Below are 22,498 nucleotides of genomic sequence, written 5' to 3' on the forward strand. Positions count from 1 at the left end.
TCTTATTATCCATGAAATTACAAGGGTTTCATGGGCTCTGTGCTAGGAACCTGGGGCAGAGACCAATATATATTTTTCCTTTATTTCACAGTGGATCTGCTACCACTCTTCTGGGCCCTTGCAAGAAGCTGATAGGTTAACCACATGGTATTTACTCTATATCTCTCATACAAAAGGGAAGAAGAATGGATTCTTATCAGAGGGAGTCTATCACACTGAGAGGATCTACCTATATTAGGCTAGGCTACATGCTGTAACAAAGAGACCCAAGATGCCATGATTGAAAATAATAGTTTATTCTTGCTCGGGATAGCTCCAGATTGGTGGGGAGACATATTGTGTGCATTCAGAGACTCAAGGAGATGGTGGCTTTACATCTTTAACATATAGCCTTCAAGGTCATTCTAAGTGTTGATATCCTAGACTGTTGGCAGGAATAAAGAGCATGGAGGAATATGCAAGGACAGTTTCATGTGCTGTACCCAAAAGTTATACTTATCACTGCTTCCTACTTCTCACTGACTGGAACTCAATCACATGACCATACCTAATATGGACTGAATTGTGTCTCCCCCAGATTCATATGTTGAATCCTGTCTTAGTCCATTCAGGCTGCTATAACAGAGTACCATTGGCTGAGTAGCTTATAAACAATAGAAATCTATTTCTAACAGTTCTGGTGGCTGGGAAGTCCAAAATCAAGGCTCTAGCAGATTTGTTGTTTGTTGAGAGCCTGCTTCCTTGTTCACAGACCACCATCTTCTCATTGTATCCTCACATGGAAGAATGGGTGAGGGGTCTCTGGGGTCTCTTTTATAAAAACACTAATCCCATTCATGAGAGCATAGCCCTCATGACCTAATTGTCTCCCAAAGGCCACCTCAAAATAACTGTTACAGGCTTGAGGACACAGAGGGGAAGGGGAAGCTGGGACAAAGTGAGAGAGTAGCATTGACATATATACACTACCAAATGTAAAATGGATGGTTAGTAGGAAGCTGTTGCATAGCACAGGGAGATCAGCTCGATGCTTTGTGACGACCTAAAGCGGTGAGAAAGGGAGGGTGAGAGAGAGGCTCAAGAGGGAGGGGATATGGGGATATATGTATACATATAGCTGATTCACTTTGTTGTTGTACAGCAGAAACTAACACAACATTGTAAAGCAATTATACTCCAATAAAGATAAAAAATTTTTAAAAGTACTGTTCCATTAGGGATTAATTTCAACATACAAATTTTGGGAATACACAGACATTCAGTCTGTAGCAAAGCACTAATGCCCTATGTGACTGTATTTGGAGACAGGGCCTATAAGGAGATAATAGGACTAAAGGAGGTAAAAGGATGAGGCCCTAATCCAATAGGGTTGGTGCCCTTACAAGAAGAGAAACAGACAGAGCTTCTTTCCTCTCCACCATGTGAGGACACAGCGAAAAGGCGGCTATCTGCAAGCCAGGAAGAGAGCCTTCACTAGGGACCAAATAGGTCAGTACCTTGACCTTGGACTTCCTAGCCTTTAGAACCATGAGAAAATACATTTTTTGTTGTTTAAACCACCCAGTCTGTAATATTTTGTTATGGTAGTCCAAACTGACTGGTAAAATACTCAACTAAAAATGCAGAGGAGGCTGGGAAATATAATCCAGCTCTGAGTCCAAAAGTGGAGAATACTATGAATCCATGTAGCACAATAGATAAGTTTTCTGTATAGCAAGTTTCTGAATTGTATAAAAATTCATTTCTAAAATCCCAGCATCATCTGTAAAGATGTTTTAATCATTTTCTCATCAGTTTGATACAATTAGCTTCATTGTGGAGGGGTCTCCACACATTAAGAAGGAATATCAAGGACTGAAAACATTGAGAGGAGTGGTTTTTATCTATCTGTAGTGTATGACCATCAACATGTAATGATCAATTAATAATAACAAAAACTATTATAGCTATTATTGCTAACATTTCTTGAGGGCTACTAGGCATGTGCTAGGCATGGATATATTGCAAATAACTTGTTCCTAATTGTAGTTAAAATGCTGAAGACTGTCATTCATTAGCTTTTGTATAAATTAGAGCATATTCAAATTATCCCTATAATAACTATTTTTTCACAGTCTTGTGTTCAAGGATAAGTGGGCAGTTAGATCTAGTGGTCCCAGTCGATGAATGTAAGTTTCTCTATGCCACCAGAAATTACCTACAGCACATGAGGATAAACTTGCTGGTGTACTGTTAAGAGGAGTGATTACAAACTAATTTAGTGTTCTACTTCAACATAAAGTTGAGGAGTTGCTGCTGTTGGTAGTGGTGATATTGGTTATTGTTTTGGTCTAAATCTGTATTTTACCCATGGTGTATCTGTTAAGAGTATAAGCTTTGGAATCAATTAAACTAGTTCAAATCCTGGCTCTAACATCTACACATCATGTTGCTTTGGATAAAGTTACTCAGCCTCCCTTTCTTCCATTGTAAAATGTTGATAATAATAGTTCCTAACTCTTGGAATTTTCGTGAAGGTTAAATGAGTTAATATTCATTCAGTGATTAGAATGGGGCATGGCACGTAATAAAGGACCTAGTACGTGTCATATATTATTATCATTTCTACTGTTATTATTTCTAAAATATGGTATGTATGTGAATATTATCCATCAAGAATTTTCAGGTAGAGAAAAGTTGGAAAACATTGTTCTAGTCTCCAAATAGGAACCATGTTTGTTTAGTATAGTGGGTCTTATAAGAAAGCTATTTTTAGATAATGATGATGGCTGTTTCTTTCCCTGTAGCATCTGTAATCAGTACAGCATCATTGCAGACAAAGTCAGTGAGATTCCTGTCAACACTGGGGAGCTAGTATTCCTCATTGAATTCTTAAAGAAATCCAGCGATGTCACCGTGTTCAAACTCAGGAGGCAACTTAAAGATGCAGCTGAACGGTTAGAGTTCCTGATGGACTATGCAGACTTGCCCCGTAAGTCCAGTGTCATGTGTGTACATGCAACTCTATGTGTATATTTATATTTTATGGATAAGGAGCCAGGGGAAGCAGAGTTAGCAATTCTACCACTAAATATCAGGAGAGCTACTTTGCAAGTGTGTCCATATAGTAGAGGCACTAATTCCACACTGGAATTCGAATCAAAGAGAATCTTACTGTTAGACAAAAAGAAGAAATATCTAGGAACTTGACTGGTTCTTAGATGCCTGTCTTTGCATCTTGTGCCTGGTGTTCCTGGAAAAGTCACTTTCAAATGCAGAATCCTTTTATAAGTGGGTAGGTTGCATTCATCTATAATCTAAATACAATCCCACCTTTGAGGAGGCCAGGGCACTTTCCTTCATGCTCCTGCATATATTAAAAGGAAAGAAATGATCAGGGCCCCTTCAAGGCTTACTGAGCCAAGTTAGGACTCCGTAAGGACCTAACTTTGTAAGGACCAGGTTCTGAAGGAAAAACTAATATGCCCTCTACAAGCCAAGTTTCAGAGCCCTTTTCCATCTGGAAATACCTGTGAATTACCTGGTGTTCACAATGTTTAGGGGGGATGGTTATGGAAGGTAGATATAGGGACTGGGAGTGGAAAGTGATCCACCATAACCATCCGCCTGGACTCTCTCACTGTGGTCTCTGCCTTCTAAATTCCCAAGGGTACAGAGGGAACCCAGGGCATTTTAACTGACCAGAGCCATAAGATGGGTAGGGCATCTGGCATTGGTATTATCACTGACCTTTAACCAAAAGGGAGACTGAAACTCAGGTGAGGTGAAATAGTTTAAAGAATAGTACTGAACTTCAACCTAGGTTTCTACTCAGACCTAGCCTGGGAAGATAATGAAGCACAGTGGTTAGAACGTAGGCTTTGGAGTTGGTTAGACTTAGACCTGGGTTTGAAATCTGCTCTGCTGTCTCCTACTGGTGTGACCTTGACCACTTGGCTTAACTTTGCTTCCCATCTGTTAAAACGAGGATGATAATACCGTCTACCTTCTAGCCTGGCCTGTGGGAAGTGTTCAATAAATGCTGGCTATCGTTCATCAATAGTGGGCCCATTCATTAATTGCCACTCCCATACTCACTTCTGTTGACCTCTTGTTCTGCTGAATTAATTCCCTGCGAGTTGCCCTATGCTGAGCATTGTCCTAGAACAGACTGTGTGTGTTTTGCAGAAGAGGATATCAAACTGAACAGTACTCTGTTCCTCTGGCCAGACCAGATTGAAGATATCTTTGAAAACAGCCGAAACCTTCTCCTTAGCAAGAGGGATCAGGCAGAGATGGACCTCATTAAAAGGTACAGGGAAAATCTGGGGTTGTTTTAGACATGATACCCAGCTTCGTAACATGCCGCATGTTTCTGGTTCTGTCTAGAGCCACCCCACCCAGCAGTGCGTGGGTGAAGTCGCAAGACAATTGGTGGAGAAGGAATTTCCTTTTGTTTCCCATTGAAGTATGTTCTCTTTAAGCCTGCTTCACTGTAGTGACGCCGGCCAATGCCTTCTCTCCCTGCCTTGAACAATTGGAATTTAGTGGCGCAGAGAGAAAAACACAAAAATAGTAACATGTAATAATAGCCTCACAATAATAATAGCAGAATTGTCAGCCTTACATTGGAGACTACAGATATGTGAGATATCAAGATAGGATAATAAAGGCATGGTTGGAGGCTGAGAAATTGCCTGTTTTGCAGCTGGTCTCGTTCAGTGCTAATGTGCCTGTAATTATTTGTTTATCGAGTATTTATCATGGATTTTTACTATGTGCTATGCTCTATTCTAGACACATAAGTGTGTTTGACTGCTAAATAAATATTTTAATGCAGTGACAAAGAAAATATTGCACACTGAAAAAGTCAGACAATATCAAGTGAAGTGGGCCAAGTACCACATACATGGTAAAGACACACCTGTGTGCATGTGTGCGCACACACAAACACACACATCCCAGCTTGTAACACTTTGTTTAGGAACTGCAGATTCATACCAGTTACCATCCCCATCACACATGAAACTCCCACTACCCAACTTTAGGTTCCATAATCCCTGCAAATACTGAGGAGAAAGGAAAAGGGTAGATAAAAGCAGGGATTTCTACACAGAATGGGAGTTCGGGCTGAAGGATAAACCCACTTAGTTGCTACCTTCAAAATATGACTTAGGTCTGTTGCCCAGAAGAAGAAGAAGAAGAACAACAACAAAAGATGTGTGTGTGCGAGTGTTTGTTTCTTTCTGCAGCCTTCTTCCTCTGCCTAAATGGCTACTGTCCCCAGAACCCAGAATTTAGCCCAATGAGTAGACCTGATTTCTTTTAACTAATAGATTTTTATTTTTAGAACAGTTCTAGGTTCACAAAAACATTGAGCACAGCCCCCTTACACACAGCCTCCCCCATGGAACTGAGTTTTGATGCCTCACCAAGAAGCAGAACCATTTTGTAAGTTAGATGAACAGGAGCAAATTTCTTCATCTTTTTGAGCCTCAGTGTCCTCATCTGGAAAATGGGATAGTAGAACCAATCTCAGATCATCTCATTTTATGAGAGGTGTCATTGTATTGAAGGATGCGATGAAATAGTCTGAAATGGCGCCTAGGTGGTGTCCAGCGCGTGACAGGCATTCAAGAGTGGTCAGCTTCTTTTGCACTTAAACGATGACTTCTTTGGGGAGAAAATGCTTCTTAACTTCCAAACCACTACCTTGTGAGCGTACTTCTAGAACATTACTGTAAGGCCATTTACAGTAACTGTTGAAGTTAAGAGGAGTGAGGGGTGTCTCCTGAAGAAACGGGAACAAGTGTCATTTATGATGAGAGGAGAGTGCCAAGCTTCTTCTTCTTGGAGGGCAACTCTAGCTTGACCCCATCAACTGGTCCCTGAGCTCTCAACCACAGAACTCAGCAGAGGAGCAGCTCTAGGGGCTACCTGCAGCCCTGGGCTCAGCCCTCTCTTTGGTGAAGTCTTAAACTTGCTGTCCATCATTTTTGCATAGATCCTGAGAAAAACCTTTGAGGAGGGCTTACCAATATTCATTTATTCATTCATCTTCTGTGGAAACAATCCCATTCCCTCTCTAAGAGACTTGACCGTATTTTTCCAGCCCACGATAATTTTTTGGCTTCAATGCTTATTTTTCCCCACTTGCTGTCCCCACTCCCTCTCCCAATTTCTTTTCCACCTTTCCTCTGTCCGCTCCATGCCTGGTTGGCTGATACCTGCAGTCTGTAGCCTCTGGCTCCCGTGTCTATTGCATCCAGACAGGGCCAGGCCAGTGGAGAGCACTCAGGAGGTTAGAGAGTGACTGCTGGGCTTCTTCACCTCTCCCTCCCTGCTTGTTCCTGGGGCTCTGGCCAGTAGCTGCCTCCTTCCTGGATGACAATTCTTGCTCCTCCGTGGTTCCAGTTCTCATTGTCCCCTCAGCCCTAGGGATCATAATGGCTTCCCTCTGAGGCTAGTCTCTGGGTGCTTCACTCTCCCCTCTTTGTTCCTTTAACCCTACCCACATCTCACCTCTGTAAGTAGTCCCTTAATTAAAGTCTCTTTCTTTGAACATCAGAGTGAATTCTATTTACCGCCAGAATTCTGACCAATCCACCATTTAAAAATTCGTGCATTATTCTCCCACAGACTCCAGGTGGTCCCACGAATAGAACTCAATTTACTTAACTGAATTTCCTGAGTATCTACTATTTACTAATGACATACATTTATATATGTGTATATTATGGACATGAAAGCACTTTAGAAACTGTAATGTGCTAAGCAATTATAAAAAATTTAAAACAGTACAAACTGTCAGTTATAAAATATGTTACAGGGATGTAATGCACAGCACAAGGAATAGAGTCAATATTTTATAATAACTTTGTATGGTGTGTAATCTATAAAAATACCAAATCACTGTGTTATACACCTGAGACCAATATATCAGTAATATTGTTAGTCAACTATACATCAATAAAATTAAAAAAAAGAAATTTAAAACAATAATAATCATGATATTTTACAATAATCACTGAGTTTGTATACTATTTCCCTCTGGGAAGAATTCAAGAGTGCTTTTTATCAGAGATTTATCTTTGTGTGTGTGTCTGTGTTTGGAGCCTCAAGAAGAATCTTAACGATGTGAAAAGGCACCCAGCAGCACCTAATTGTGTAGATAACAGGAGAATCCACTTTCCCCTCATTTTGTTCCACTCAGTGGTAGGTTCCACGGGCCTGGAAGTGACCTGGAACATACATGACAGACATCTCAGGAATGTGAGCTGCTCTTTGCCATAAGAGTGCATCTTCTGGGAAGAAAGAAAGGTGCCTTAGGGGGAGTACCCAGATTGTGTTCTGGGATCCAGATAGAGCGCAGTGCCTTGCAAATAGCAGGTGCTTACTCTTTTGATGAATGAATGAATGAGTGAATGAATGAGACTTTTTTCCAGTAAGGATATTCTCTAAAATTAATACCTACCAGAGTCTAAAATCAGAGATTATTACAAAACAAAACAAAACAAAAATCTGAGAAGAAGCAGGCTGTCTCTCATAGCACTTATGTTCTCTATCTTTGAATCCTTAAGACTTTGGTGAAAAACAATCAGGGGAAGGAGAGGGTGGCAGTGGCCACCTTGCCCAGTTTCCTCTTGGGCTCCTGTCTCCATTCCTCTTCTCTGAGGATACAGAGAACAAAAGGGGCATGGGAGATGGAAGATAAAGCAGATAAATACGGAAACTCTAGGAAGGAAAAGAACAGGGTGACAGAGCACAGTGATTGCATTCAATGGGCAAGTCAGGGAAAGGCTCATGTAAATAAGACTTGAAGGATGAGAAGGATCCCATCAAGGGAAGATGTGGGGAGGGAGAGAGTAGAAGGGGGTCCTGTCCAGGCATCGAGCATAGCGTGAGCAATGGCTCCACCATGGGAATACCTTTGCCTAAGAAGGAGAGTAGCTATAAAAGGAGGCTGAAGAGTTAGAGGAGCACGTCCTTGAAGTCGTGGTAATGAGTTTGGGTTCCTTATTAAGTATGGTAGAAAGTCACTGATGGTTTTTAATCTGGGGACCAAAATGATCTAATTAATTTTTTCTTTTTATGGTTTGTTTACTTGAATCAGAATTCAAAAATGTCTACAGCATTGCAATTGGTTGACATGTCTCTTAGGTTTCTTTTTATCTGTAGGTCCCCCTCCATCTCCTTTGGTTTTTTCCTTGTAATTTATTTATTGAAGAAACCAAGTCTTTTGTCCCCAGATCTAGACTTTCCCGATTGTACCTCTGGGGTGTCATTTAATATGTTCCTCTGTCCTCTGTATTTCCTATAAAATTTTAATAACTGATTTAAATCCTGTTACTAATCTTTGTCCCTGATCTCCTGTGCTAATAGGTAGCAAAGAAAATTTAAGTTTGTCCGTGGGCAAGAGTACTGCATGCAAATACGAGGAAAAAGAAAACGGAGTCAGCCATATTAATATCAGATAGAGTCAAAGTCAAGGCAAAAACATTAGTGATTCAAACACGGTTACTTAGGTGGGTGGAATAACGTTAAAGCAGTCATCAACTCTTTTATATCAAATAATCACTCAATTAAAAATAAATGAAGTGAAACTTGAATAAGGAGATAATGGAAGTAAATAATTAAGAACCTTAATTTGTTGGATGTGTATCAAACCTTCTACTCTACAATGGAAAAAACTATTCTTAAATGTCCTTAGGGAACTTCCCTGGTGGCGCAGTGGTTAAGAATCTGCCTGCCAATGCAGGAACACAGGTTCCATCCCTGATCTGGGGATATCCCACGTGCTGTGGAACAACTAAGCCCGTGCACCACAGCTACTGAGCCTGCGCTCTAGAGCCCGCAAGCTGCAACTACTGAGCCTGCATGCCTAGAACCCGTGCTTTGCAACAAGAGAAACCACTGCAATGAGAAGTCTGTGCACTGCGACGAAGAGTAGCCCCTGCTTGCCGCAGCTAGAGAAAGCCCGCATGCGGCAACAAAGACCCAACACAGCCAAAAATAAACAAATAAATAAATTTATTTTTAAAAATGTCCTTAGAACATTTACAAAAATTGACCATATTTTAGGAACCCCTCCCCAAGAAAAAATATTTAAAGAAGCAGAAACGATATTGGCCATACTCTGTTATAATAGTGTGTATTAGTTATCTATTTCTGCATGACAAATCATTCTGAAAAATAGCAACTTAAAACAACAAACATTCATTATCTCACAGTTTCTGTGGGTCAGAAATCTAGGTGCAGCTTAGAGTATACCTCTGGCTCAAGGTCTCTTACGAAGTTGCAGTCAGAATGTCAGCCAAGGCTGCAGTCTCATCTTAGGGCTCAACTGGGTGAGGATCTACATCCAGGCTCACTCACATGATTGTTAGTAGGATTCAGCTCCTCATAAGCTGTTGGCCAGAAACCTCCCTCTGTTCCTTGCTATATGGACCTCTCCATAGAGTAGCTCGTAACATGGCAGCTGGCTTCCTTCAGAGAGAGAGAGAGGGAGAAAGACAGAGAGAGAGAAAGTCACAGTCTTTTTGTAACCTAATCTTGGGAGTAATATCCCATAACTTTTGCCGTATTCTTCGTTAGAAGTGAGTTCCTAGGTCTAGCCCAGCTCAAAAGGAGACAGTTATAGATGGATATAAAGTACCAGGAGGTGTGGCTCTTTGGGGACCTTACCAGAGGCTGCTTACCACACAGTGTAATTAGAAATAAAACCCAAATCAAACCATTGAAAATTAACTCCCTTAAATTACTTTTTAGAAAAAAAGAACATCAAAACTGCCATAACAGGATTAAGTGTTCTTAAGATAATAGCCAAAATTATGGTATGTTACTATAGCTGTTCTGAATGGCAAATCCCCTTATTCATTCAATGAGTATTGATTGTTTTATGCCAGACACTCTTCTAAGTGCTGGAGATGCAAAAAGGCATTAAGGAGATTAAAACTGCATTGATAGAGTTTAAATTCTAGTGAATGAGACTAAACATTTTTATAGTGATTATTATGTACCAGGCTTAATTCTGAGCATTTTGTATATGTTATCTTATTAAATACTAAAGTAGGTACTTTATCCATCCCTGTTTTCTTTAGCTGAGGCATATAGAGGTTAAAGGACTTGACCAAGGTCACATAGCTACTATGTTGCAATGTAGGGACTTGAACCTAACCTGTCCAGCTCTAGAACCTGTCCACTTAACACTGTGTTAATCTACCTCGTTAGGAAAAGGGAAAAGTAAATTTGAGAACTGCTTTGTTGATAATATGGATGAAGTAGATAAATCTCTGGAAGAGTCTTCCCTGATCACTCTGGCTAAAGTAGCCCTTCACTTGCATCCACTAGGCACTCTGCCCTGTTCTATTTTCTTCAGAACATTTATCACTATCAGAAATATTTCATTTTTATCTATGTATGGATTTATCCATCCATCCATCTGTCCATCCATTCATCCATTCATTCATCCATCCATATATGTTTACTGTCTGGGTTTCCCCAAACTAAAATACAAGCTCCATGAGGGTAGGGAGCTTCATAGTGTACTTCACAAATATATTCCTGATGCCTAGAGCAGTTCTTGATATTAGGCACTTAATAATAAATACCTAATGGATAAATGAATAATATGTATATACATAAATTTTATACATGTATATATTATATAGCATATGTATTATATATTTTTGATATATATTTACCTATATGAGAAACATCTGGAAATATTTAACCACCATAGGTTCAAAGCAGCTGTCTCTGGGAGGTGGGATTACAAATTATATATAATAACATATTTTTATAAGTTTTACATATATTGTATCAGAAGATCAAATTCTCCCCAGGCTTGAATTGGGTGAGCAATGCTGATAAATGGAAAGTCCAAGTGTGACTGGACTGTCTTTACTTTCAGATGCTCAGAATTTGAGGCAAAACTTGAGGGCTACAACAAGGAACTGGAAGGTTTTAGGAAACGTGAAGTGATGACTACAGAAGAAATGAAGAGCAATGTTGAAAAGCTTAATGAGCTTTCAAAGAATCTAGATCAAGCACTGGTGGAATTTGAGGTTTGGGGTCTTGGGATGGGAACTTATGACTGTACTGCTCTGTTGGTTCTGGCCCTTGGTTTTGTGTTTGCCTAACATCACCTGTCAGGTGGATAGTATTAGTTGATTGACCAGTTCTTTCATTGGTGCTTTCGACTACCTCTTTCCACACCCCTACATTATACCAGCTTTTTTGTTAGTCACTGAGTACACAAAGAAGAATTGTAATGGAATAATTGCTCACGTGTATTGAGCGTGTATTATGTGCGCAATGTGCAAAGGACTTCATATGTGATATGTCACTTAATAATATCCATAATAAACCTTTGTGGTAGGTACTGTATCTTCATTTATCCCTATTTAAAATGGGAGAACTAAGTCTTGGAGAAGCTAAGTAACTTGCCTTGAAGTTCACTAGTAAGTTCTTTAATCATTAAAATTCTTACCATTGAGGCAATTCAGCACAAGAAGGCAACATTGTGTTAACAGTTTCATATGTACTGTAAGTTGAAGTACATATGAAAATTGGGAAAATGGGGATATGGATATGATACAGTTGGAGCCAAGGTGATGGAGCAAGTGGCAAATTCTCATAAGGTTTCCCCCAGCTAGATCTCAGCTGCCATGGCCCTCAGAGGTAGCACAGGGACATTCTTGTTTGAGTTCATGCCTTATTTTCCTGTCTTACTCCCCAGATGAACACGCATCTTCCTCAACTTGGTTTTCAAAGCACTGGGGAACTTGCCATGGTGGCTTCTAGGGTCCAGGAGAACCACCCACCCAATAAACAGCATCCCCTTTTGCCCTGCAGTTGATCAATAAGGAGGAGGAGCTGTTGGAAAAGGAGAAGAGTACCTTTCCTCTTCTACAAAGCGTGATGACCAACAAAGTGCCTTACGAGCAGCTGTGGGCGACAGCCTACGAATTTAGCATCAAGTCGGAGGAATGGATGAATGGTATATCACATTCTCACTCTGCTGGGTCAGGATGGCGATGGGGTAGCAGATTCAACCCAGCCAGTTCTGAAATAAGATTGGGACCTCAGATTCTGGCTGGACTTTTTATCATATTCTCATTCTCTGGATTAAGGCAACGATAGTTAAATTTTTCTCATGTGATAATGATGGAAGGTGGGGATCAAAGCGCCAGATCTATTGCCAGGGTGAAATAGAATAGGCAGCCACCCACAGCCATGGGTTGGGTAGTGACTCAGAGAGGCAGGTGGTGGGAGAATAAGATGGCAGTTCCCCTATTACGCTGATGCAAGAAAGGCCAGAGTGCCATAGATATCTGTAAACTACCTCTTTTACTATAGATCCTGGACACTAGAGAGAAATTGAGGCGGTAGAGTCAACAGGACTTAATGATTGATCTGATATGGGGCAGGGAGCAGTGAGGGAGAGGAAAGCACCTAGGGTGAATTCCAGATTATTAGCTCAGGCAGTCTGGTGGATAAGGCCATCACTGAATAAAAGAAATGATAGATTTGTTGGGAAAAAAACATCAGCTTCAATACACTGAGTTAGGTGTCTGCAAACATCCAAATGGGAAGATTAATTAGCAGTTCAGTATATCAGTCTGGATTGAAGTTATAGTGGGGGTGGGATTTATATTGGGGAATAATTGATATGTAAGAGTACAATTAAAAACCATCAATGACATCACCTGGGTAGAGTATTTAGGAGCAGAGGACAAAATCTGAGACCTCCAGGGTTGAGCCTTTAGCTTATTTCCAGTGCTTCAATATATTTTTTAATTTATTTATTTATTTATTTTTGGCTGCATTGGGTCTTCGTTGTTCTGCATGGGCTCTTCTCTAGTTGCGGCGAGCAGGGGCTACTCTTTGTCGTGGTGCATGGGCTTCTCATTGCGGTGGCTTCTCGTTGCGGAGCATGGGCTCTCGGCACGCGGGCTTCGGTAGTTGTGGCACACAGGCTCAGTAGTTGTGGCTCGCAGGCTCTAGAGTGCAGGCTGAGCAGTTGTGGTGCACAGGCTTAGTTGTTCCACAGCATGTGGAATCTCCCTGGATCAGGGCTCGAACCCATGTCCCCTGCATTTGCAGGTGGATTCTTAACCACTGCGCCACCAGGAAAGTCCAGTGCTTCGATATTATAAGAACAACTGTGATGAACATCTTTGTTGCCAATTTTCAGTATACAATAATGATCGTTTTCTTAGGATAAACTACCAAAAGTGAAACGGCTAGATCAAAGGGATATAATAAAAATTATTAGGATTTTAGAAAATGCTTTTGTTATTGGTATTGCCTTCCAGAAAAATTACATGTTTTAATTTATTATTCCTCTAGCAGTATTTGAGGGCGCATTCCTCATACCCTCAACAAACTTGGGAAGTAATAGCTTTAAGAACTTTTTTTGCTCATTTGATGTTTAAAGTGGTATTTTCTTTTTCACAACTTTTAAGTATGCTTTTTCATTATTAAAAAGCATTCTTGGGACTTCCCTGGCGGTCCAGTGGTTAAGAGTCTGCACTTCCACTGCAGGGGGCGGGGCACGGGTTCCATCCCTGGCTGGGAAACTAAGATCCTGCATGCCGTGCAGCCAAAAACACCAAAAAAAAATTGGTCAGTTGAATTCCTTACTTTATAAAAGGCTATTCATTTGCCCTCCCACTTTTTCTCTATTACTAAACCACCTTATTTAAATAATTTTCCGTTTTGAATAATTTTTATTTATTGATTATTATTATTATTTTATTTTGTTTATTTATATTTTTTTGCGGTACGCGGGCCTCTCACTGTTGTGGCTTCTCCCGTTGCGGAGCACAGGCTCCGGACGCGCAGGCTCCGGACGCGCAGGCTCAGCGGCCATGGCTCACGGGCCTAGCTGCTCCGCGGCATGTGGGATCTTCCTGGACCGGGGCACGCACCCGTGTCCCCTGCATCGGCAGGCGGACTGTCAACCACTGTGCCACCAGGGAAGCCCTTGAATAATATTTTTATTGATGCTTTTTATTTTTTGAAGTACTCGATCATATCTATACATTTAGGATATTTTACCTTATCCCTTTCACACCCCTTTTAAAATTCACTTTTCTGTGTTGACTAGCACCTCCAAATTAAACAGTAGTAATAATGGCACCTTTGTCTTATTCCTGATTTTAATGGGAATTCTTCTAGAGTGTCACCTTTATTTATTTATTTTGGATTTTTTTTGATGTGGACCGTTTTTAAAGTCTCTGTTGAATTTGTTACAATATTGCTTCTGTTTTATGTTTTGGTTTTTTGGCCCCGAGGGATGTGGAATCTTATCTCCCCTACCAGGGATCAAATCCTCACCCCCTGCATTGGAAGGCAAAGTCTTAACCACTGGACTGCCAGGGAAGTCCCCAGAGTGTCACCTTTAAACGTGATGCTTTTTGTTGGTTCAGGCACAAAATAGTTCTGGTGTTAAGGAAGTATTTATAATTTAGCAAGCTTTTTTGTTGGAAAGAGACAATGTATTTTAAATTTTTTAGATTTTATTTTTTAAATTCATATACAGTAAAAATGATATTTTTGACATACAGTTCTATGAATTTTAACATATGTATTGATTCACCACAATCAGAAAATGGGACAGTTCCATGACTTCAATAAACTTCCTTGTAGTACCCCTTCATAATCACACTCTCCCTACGCCTGGCAACTATTGATCTCTTCATTGTTCCTATAGTTTTGTCTTTTTGAGACTGTCATATAACTTCAGTTTCTTTTTCAGGTTTTATTATGACTATTACAGTGCCTTTGTCTTTACGTCTTTTACATAAAATTTGTGAATCAGCTTATTTATATATACAAGAAACCTGCTGGAATTTTGATTGGAAATGTGTTAAATCAATTTGGAAAGAACTGACATCTTTAATTGAATCATCCAATCCATGGACGTTGTATATCTAATTATTTTGCTCTTCTTTGACTTCTTTTTGTCAGTGGTTTGTAGGTTTTAGCATACAGATCCTATATGTGTTTTGTTAAATTTATATGTATTTCTTTTTATAGAGCTATATGTTTTAAAATTTCAGTTTCTAATTGGTCATTGCTAGTGTATATTAAAACAGTTAGGGTTGGGGGAGGGGGTTTGCCCCTTTTTAAATTAAGTTTGTTTTCTTACTGTTGAGTTTTAAGAGTTCTTTATATATTTTGGACAGCAATCCTTTATCAGATATGTCTTTTGCAATTTTTTCTACTAGTCTTTGGTCTGTCTTTTCAGTCTTTTGACAGTGTCTTTCACAAAGCAGAAGTTTTTAATTTTAATAAAGTCTAGTTTGTCATTTCTTTCCTAGATCATGCCTTTAGCATTGTATCTAAAAATTTATCACCAAACCCAAGGTCATCTAGATTTTTCTGCTATGTTATCTTCGAGAAGTTTTATAGTTTTGCATTTTACATTTAAGTCCATGATCCATTTTGATTAATTTTTGATTAACTTTTGTCAGGGATGTACAGTCTCCATCTACATTCTTTTTCTTTTTTTTTTTGGCTGCATTGGGTCTTCGTTCCTGCATGCGGGCTTTCTCTAGTTGTGGCGAGTGGGGGCTACTCTTCATTGCGGTGTGCGGGCTTCTCATTGCGGTGGCTTCTCTTGTTTTGGAGCACAGGCTCTAGGCACGTGGGCTTCAGTAGTTGTGGTGCGCAGGCTCAGTAGTTGCAGCATGCGGGCCCTAGAGCACAGGCTCAGTAGTTGTGGCACAAGGGCTTTGTTGCTCCATGGCATGTGGGATCCTCCCAGACCAGGGATTCAACCCGTGTCCCCTGAATTGGCAGGTGATTCTCAGCCACTGCGACACCAGGGAAGTCCCTCTACATTTATTTTTTTGCATGTGGATATCCAGTTGTTCTAAAACTATTTGTTGGAAAGTTTCATTTCTCCATTGTATTGCCTTTGCTCCTTTGTAAAAGATCAATTGACTATTGTGGATCTTATTTCTGGGCTCTCTCTTCTGTTCCATTGACCTATATGTCTATTCTTTTGTCAATCACATTTGATTATTGTAGCTATGTGGTAAGTCTTGAAGCTGGATAATGTCAGTCCCCCAACTTTATTCTTCTCCTTTAATATTATATTGGCTATTCTGGGTCTTCTGTGTCTCCATGTAAACTTTAGAATCAGTTTGTCAGTATCTAAAAAAAAACTTGTTGGGATTTTGATTGGGATTGTGTTGAATCTATAGATCAAGTTGGAAAGAACTGACATCTTGACAATATTGAATCTTCTTATCCATGAACATTAAATTTTTCTCCATTTATTTTCTTCTTTGATTTCTTTCATTAGAGTTTTGTAGTTTTCCTTATATAGACATTGTACATATTTTGTTAGATTTACACCTAAGTATTTCAATTTTGGGGGTGCTAATGTAAATGGATATGTTTTTAATTTCAAATCCACTGTTCATTAATAATATATAGGAAAGCAATTAACTTTTGTGTATTAACCATGTATACTGCAACCTTGCTATAATTGTGAATTAGTTTCAGGAGGTTTCTTTTTGCTGTTGGTTTTTCATATTTTCTATGTAAGTGATCCTGTCATCTGCAAACAAAGTTTTATGTCTTCTTCCCCAGTCTGTATACCTTTTATTTCCTATTGTTGTCATATTGCATTATCTAGGACTACCACAGAATGCTGTTGAAAAAGGAGTGGTAAGAGGGGACATTCTTGCTGTGTTCCTGATCTTAGCAGCAAAGATTCTAGTTTCTTACCATTAAGTATGATATTAGCTGTAGGTTTTTGTAGATGTTCTTTATCAAGTTGAGGGATTTCTCCTCTATCCCTTATTTGCTGAGAGTTTTTATTATGAATGGGTATTGGATTTTTTCAGATGCTTTTTCTGAATCTATTGATATGATCGTGTGATTTTTCTTCAGTTGCCTCTTAATGTGATGAATTATATTAATTGATTTTCAAACATTGAAACAACTTTATATGTGAGGAATAAGTCCCAGTTGATTGTGGTGTGTAATTATATATATATATATATGTTAATATACAATATATATATAGGTGGATTCAATTTGCTAACATTTTGTTGAGGATTCTTGCATCTATGTTCATGAGGGATACTGGTCTTTAGTTTTCTTTTCTTGTAATGTCTTTGTCTGGTTTTGGTATTAGGATAGTGCTGGCCTCATAGAATGAGTTAGGAAGTATTTCTGCTTCTGTCTCCTGGAAGAGATTGTACAAAAATTGGTATTTTTCCTTTCTTAAATGTTTGGCAGAATTCACCATCATCTGGGCCTGATGCTTTCTGTTTTGGAAAGTTATTAATTATAGATTCAATTTCTTAAATAAATATAGGCCAGTTCAGATTGTTTGTTTCTCCTTGTGTGAATTTTGGCAAATTGTATCTTTCAAGGAATTGGTCTGTTTAATCTAGGTTATCAAATTTGTGATCATAGAGTATTTCATGGTCTTCTTTTATTATCCTTTTAATGTCCATGAGATGTACAATGATGTCTCCTTTTTAATTTCTGATGTCAGTAATCTGTGTCTTTTCTTTTTTCTTTGTTAGCCTAGCTAGCTATTTATCAATTTTATTGATCTTTGAAAAGAACCAGGTTTTCGTTTTATTATTTCTTTTCTTCTGCTTACTTTGGATTTATTATTATTTTTTAAAATAAATTTATTTATTTATTTATTTTTGGCTGCGTTGGGTCTTCGTTGCTGTGCGCGGGCTTTCTCTAGTTGCAGCGAGTGGGGGCTACTCTTTCGTTGTGGCGTACAGGCTTCTCATTGTGGTGGCTTCTCTTGTTGCAGAGCACAGGCTCTAGGTGCACGGGCTTTAGTAGTTGTGGCTCGTGGGCTCTAGAGCGCAGGCTCAGTAGTTGTGGCGTACGGGCTTAGTTGCTCTGCAGCATGTGGGATCTTCGCAGACCAGGACTTGAACCCGTGTCCCCTGCGCTGGCAGACGGATTCTTAACCACTGTACCACCAGGGAAGCCCTTACTTTGGATTTAATATGCTCTTTTTTAATAGTTTCCTAAAGTGGAAGCATAGATTATTGATTTTAGGTCTTCTCTAATATATATATTCAATGCTATAAATTTCCCTGTAAATACTTTTTTCCCTATATCCCACAACTTTTTAAAAATTTATTTTATTGGTGTATAGATGATTTATAATGTTATGTTAATTTCTGCTGTACAGCAAAGTGATTCAGTTATATAAACATTCTTTTTCATATTCTTTCCCATTATGGATTATTACAGGATATTGAATATAGTTCCCTGTGCTATACAGTAGGACCTTGTTGTTTATCTATTCTATGTATAATAGTTTGCATCTGTTAATCCCAAACTCCCAGTCTATCCCTCCCTCACCACCCTCCCCCATGGCAACCACAAGTCTGTTCCCTATGTCTGTGAGTCTGTTTCTGTTTTGTAGATAAGTTCATTTGTGTCATATTTTAGATTCTACATAAAAGTGATATCATGTGGTATTTGTCTTTCTCTTTCTGACTTACTTCCTTTACTATGATAATCTCTAGGTCCATCCATATTGCTGCAAATTGCATTATTTCATTCTTTTTTATGGCTGAATAATATTGCATTGTGTATATGTACCACATCTTCTTTATCCATTCATCTGTTGATGGACATTTAGATTTTTTCCATGTCTTGGCTATTGTGAATACTGCTGCTATGAACATGGGGGTACATGTATCTTTTTTAAAATTAATTAATCAATCAATCAATTAATTAATTAATTATTTTGGCTGCTTTGGGTCTTCATTGCTGTGCACGGGCTTTCTCTAGTTGCCGCAAGTGGGGGTTACTCTTTGTCGCGGTGCGCAGGCTTCTCATTGCAGTGGTTTCTGTTGTTGTGGAGCATGGGCTCTAGGCACACAGGCTTCAGTAGTTGTGGCACATGGGCTCAGTAGTTGTGGCTCATGGCCTCTAGAGCGCAGGCTCAGTAGTTGTGGTGCACAGGCTTAGTTGCTCTGCAGCATGTGAAATCTTCCTGGACCAGGGTTAGAACCTGTGTCCCCTGCATCAGCAGGTGGATTCTTAACCACTGTGCCACCAGGGAAGCCTTGCATGTATCTTTTTGAATTATAGTTTTGTCTGGATATGCCCAGGAATGGGATTGCTGGATCATATGACAACTCTGCTTTTAGTTTTTTGAGGAGTCTCCATGCTGTTTTCCATAGTGGCTACCCCAGTTTACATTCCCACCAACAATGTAGGAGGGTTCCCTTTTCTCCAGCATTTATTATTTGTAGATTTTTTAATGATGGCCATTCTGACCGGTGAGGTGGTACCTCATCATAGTTTTGATTTGCAGTCCTCTAATAATTAGCTATATTGAGCATCTTTTCATGTGCTTTTTGGCCATCTGTATGTCTTCTGTGGAGAAATATCTATTTAGTGCTTCTACCCATTTTTTGATTGGGTTGTTTGGTTTTTTGTTTGTTTGTTTGTTTTTTGCGGTACACGGGACTCTCACTGTTGTGGCTTCTCCCGTTGCAGAGCACAGGCTCCAGACATGCAGGCTTAGCGGCCATGGCTCACAGGCCCAGCCACTCCGCAGCATGTGGGATCCTCCCGGACTGGGGCATGAACCCGCGTCCCCTGCATCGGCAGGAGGACTCTCAACCACTGAGCCACCAGGGAAGCCCTGGTTTTTTGTTTTTGAGTTGTATGAGCTGTTTGTATGTTTTGGAAATTAAGCCCTTGTCAGTCATTCATGTTGTTTATGGTTTCCCTTGCTATACAAAAGCTTATAAGTTTGATTAGGTCCCATTTGTTTATTTTTGCTTTTATTTCTATTGCCTTGGGAGACTGACCTAAGAAAACATTGGTACGATTTCTGTCAGAGAATGTTTTGCCTATGTTCTCTTCTAGGAGTTTTATGGTGTCATGTCTTATATTAAGCCTTTAATCCATTTTGAGTTTATTTTTGTGTATGGTGTGAGGATGTGTTCTAACTTCATTGATTTACATGTGGCTGTCCAACTTTCCCAACACCACTTGCTGAAGTGACTGTCTTTTTTTCCATTGTATATTCTTGCCTCCTTTGTTGAAGATTAATTAACTGTAGGTGTGCGGGTTTATTTTTGGGCCATCTATTCTGTTCCACTCCATATGTCTGTTTCTGTGCCAAAAATCACGCTGTTTTCATTACTGCAGCTTTGTAGTATTGTCTGAAGTCTGGGAGGGTTATGCCGCTTGCTTTGTTCTTTTCCTCAGGATTGCTTTGGCAATTCTGGGTCTTTCATGGTTCTATATAAATTTTAGGATTATTTGTTCTAGTTCTGTGAAAAAAGTCATGGGTAATTTGATAGGGATCACATTAAATGTATAGATTGCTTTGGGTAGTATGGCCATTTTAACAGTATTAATTCTTCCAGTCTAAGAGCATGGGATATCTTTCCATTTCTTTGAATCATCTTCAGTTTCCTTTATTAAGGTTTTATAGTTCTCAGTCTCTCACCTCCTTGCTCAGGTTTATTCCTACATACAGTAAGTCCCCTACATATGAATGAGCTGTGTTCTGAGAGCTCGTTCGTAAATCCAATTTGTTCGTAAGTCCAACAAAGTTAGCCTAAGTACCCAACTAACACAATCGGCGACATAGTACTGTACTGTAATAGGTTTATAATACTTTTCACACAAATAATACATAACAAACAAACACAAAAAACAAAGAAAACATTTTTAATCTTAAGTCCAGTACCTTGAAAAGTACAGTAGTCCAGTACAACAGCTGGCATACTGGGGCTGACATCGAGTGAACAGGCAAGAAGAGTTACTGGCTGGAGGAGGGAGAGGAGGTGGGAGATGGAAGAGCTGAAGGATCCTCAGCAGTAGGAGACGGAGGGCAAGCTGCAATGTCACTCACGCCTGACGTTGATGGCACAGGTTCTGGTTCCTTGCTGGATTTGATTCTATCTACCCACTTGAAAAAATGATCCAGTGACACTGTACTACTGTCCTCTCTACAGTACTGTACAGTAAGGTACACAAAAGCACAACCACTTGTAGAAGATGCACGCACGTGACAATATATGCCAGACACATGAACTGACTTACGTGATTGGACATGCAAATGCACATTTGCATCTTTGAAAGTTCGCAACTTGAAGGTTTGTATGTAGGGGACTTACTGTATTTTATTTTTTTGGATGCGATTTTAAAAGGGATTTTTTTTTTACATTCCCTTCCTGATATTTCATTGTTAGTGTAAAGAAATGCAACCAATTTCTGTATGTTATTCTTGTATCCTGCTACCTTGCTGAATTCGTTTATCAGTTCTAGTCGTTTTTGAGTGGAATCCTCAGGGTTTTCTATATAGAGTATCATGTCATCTGCATACAATTTTACCTCTTTCCTTCCAATCTGGATACCTTTTATTTCTTTTTCTTGTCTGATTCCTGTGCCTAGGACTTCCAATACTATGTTGGATAGAAGTGATGAGAGTGGGCATCTTTGTCTTCTTCTGGATTTTAGCAGGAATGCTTATAGCTTTTCACCATTGAGTATTATATTGGCTATGACATTCCACAGCTTTTGATGTTAATTTTTATTTTCATTTAGCTCAAAATATTTTTAAATTTCTCTTGATATTTCTTCTTTGACTCATGTGTTATTAAGAAGTATGTAGCTTAATTTCCAAGTATTTTGGGATTTTTTCAGCTGTCTTTCTGTTAATTGAGTTAGGAGAATAAAAATCCTTGCCTTGTTTCTGATCTCAGGGAGAAAGTATTCCATCTTTCACCATTAAGTATAATGGGTTTTTTGCTATTATTTTTTTAAACCACTTTTTTTGTATGATTAGCATATAAAAAGCTGTACATATTTAACACATACAAAAATGTAATGTCAGTGTAGGTTTTTATAGGTGCCCTTTATCAGACTGAGGAAGTTCTCTTGTATTCCTAGTTTGTTTATAGATTTTTTTTTAAATTTATTTATTTTAATTTATTTATTTTTGGCTGCATTGGGTCTTCATTGCTGCACCCGGGCTTTCTCTAGTTGCAGTGAGCTAGGGCCACTCTCTGTTGCGGTGCACGGGCCTCCCATTGCGGTGGCCTCTCTTGCTGCAGAGCACGGGCTCTAGGCACGCGGGCTCAGTAGTTGTGGCTCGCGGGCTCTAGAGCGCAGGCTCAGCAGCCGTGGCGCACGGGCCCAGCTGCCCCGCGGCACGTGGGATCCTCCCGGGCCAGGGCCCGAACCCGTGTCCCCTGCATTGGCAGGCAGACTCCCAACCACTGTGCCACCAAGGGAAGCCCTGTTTATAGATTTTTATCATGAATAGATATTGGATTTCGTCAAATGCTTTTGCTGCATCAATTTACATTATGTGATTTTCCTTCTTTCGACTATATTACATTGCTTGATTTTCAAATATTAAATCAACCTTGCATTCTGCCAATAAACCCCACGTGGACATGGTGTATTATTCTTTTTATATATTGTATGGAAATCATACATATTTCTTTTCTTCTTCTTTTTTTTTTTTTTTTTTTTTTTGGGG

General features: G+C 39.5%; 1 protein-coding gene across 1 annotated transcript in view; it reads left to right on the plus strand.

Annotated features, from left to right (window-relative positions):
- Positions 1–22,498, plus strand: part of DNAH3 (dynein axonemal heavy chain 3) — a 191,099-nt gene that overhangs the window by 38,682 nt on the left and 129,919 nt on the right. Inside the window, exons 14-17 of the mRNA XM_024744485.1 lie at positions 2,787–2,971; positions 4,168–4,291; positions 10,892–11,045; positions 11,836–11,980. Coding sequence (XP_024600253.1) covers positions 2,787–2,971; positions 4,168–4,291; positions 10,892–11,045; positions 11,836–11,980 — 608 coding nt within the window. The remainder of the gene's footprint in view (positions 1–2,786; positions 2,972–4,167; positions 4,292–10,891; positions 11,046–11,835; positions 11,981–22,498) is intronic.

The sequence above is a fragment of the Neophocaena asiaeorientalis genome, unplaced genomic scaffold (assembly GCF_003031525.2).
Source record: "Neophocaena asiaeorientalis asiaeorientalis breed wild unplaced genomic scaffold, Neophocaena_asiaeorientalis_V1.1 scaffold91, whole genome shotgun sequence".
NCBI lineage: Eukaryota > Metazoa > Chordata > Mammalia > Artiodactyla > Phocoenidae > Neophocaena > Neophocaena asiaeorientalis.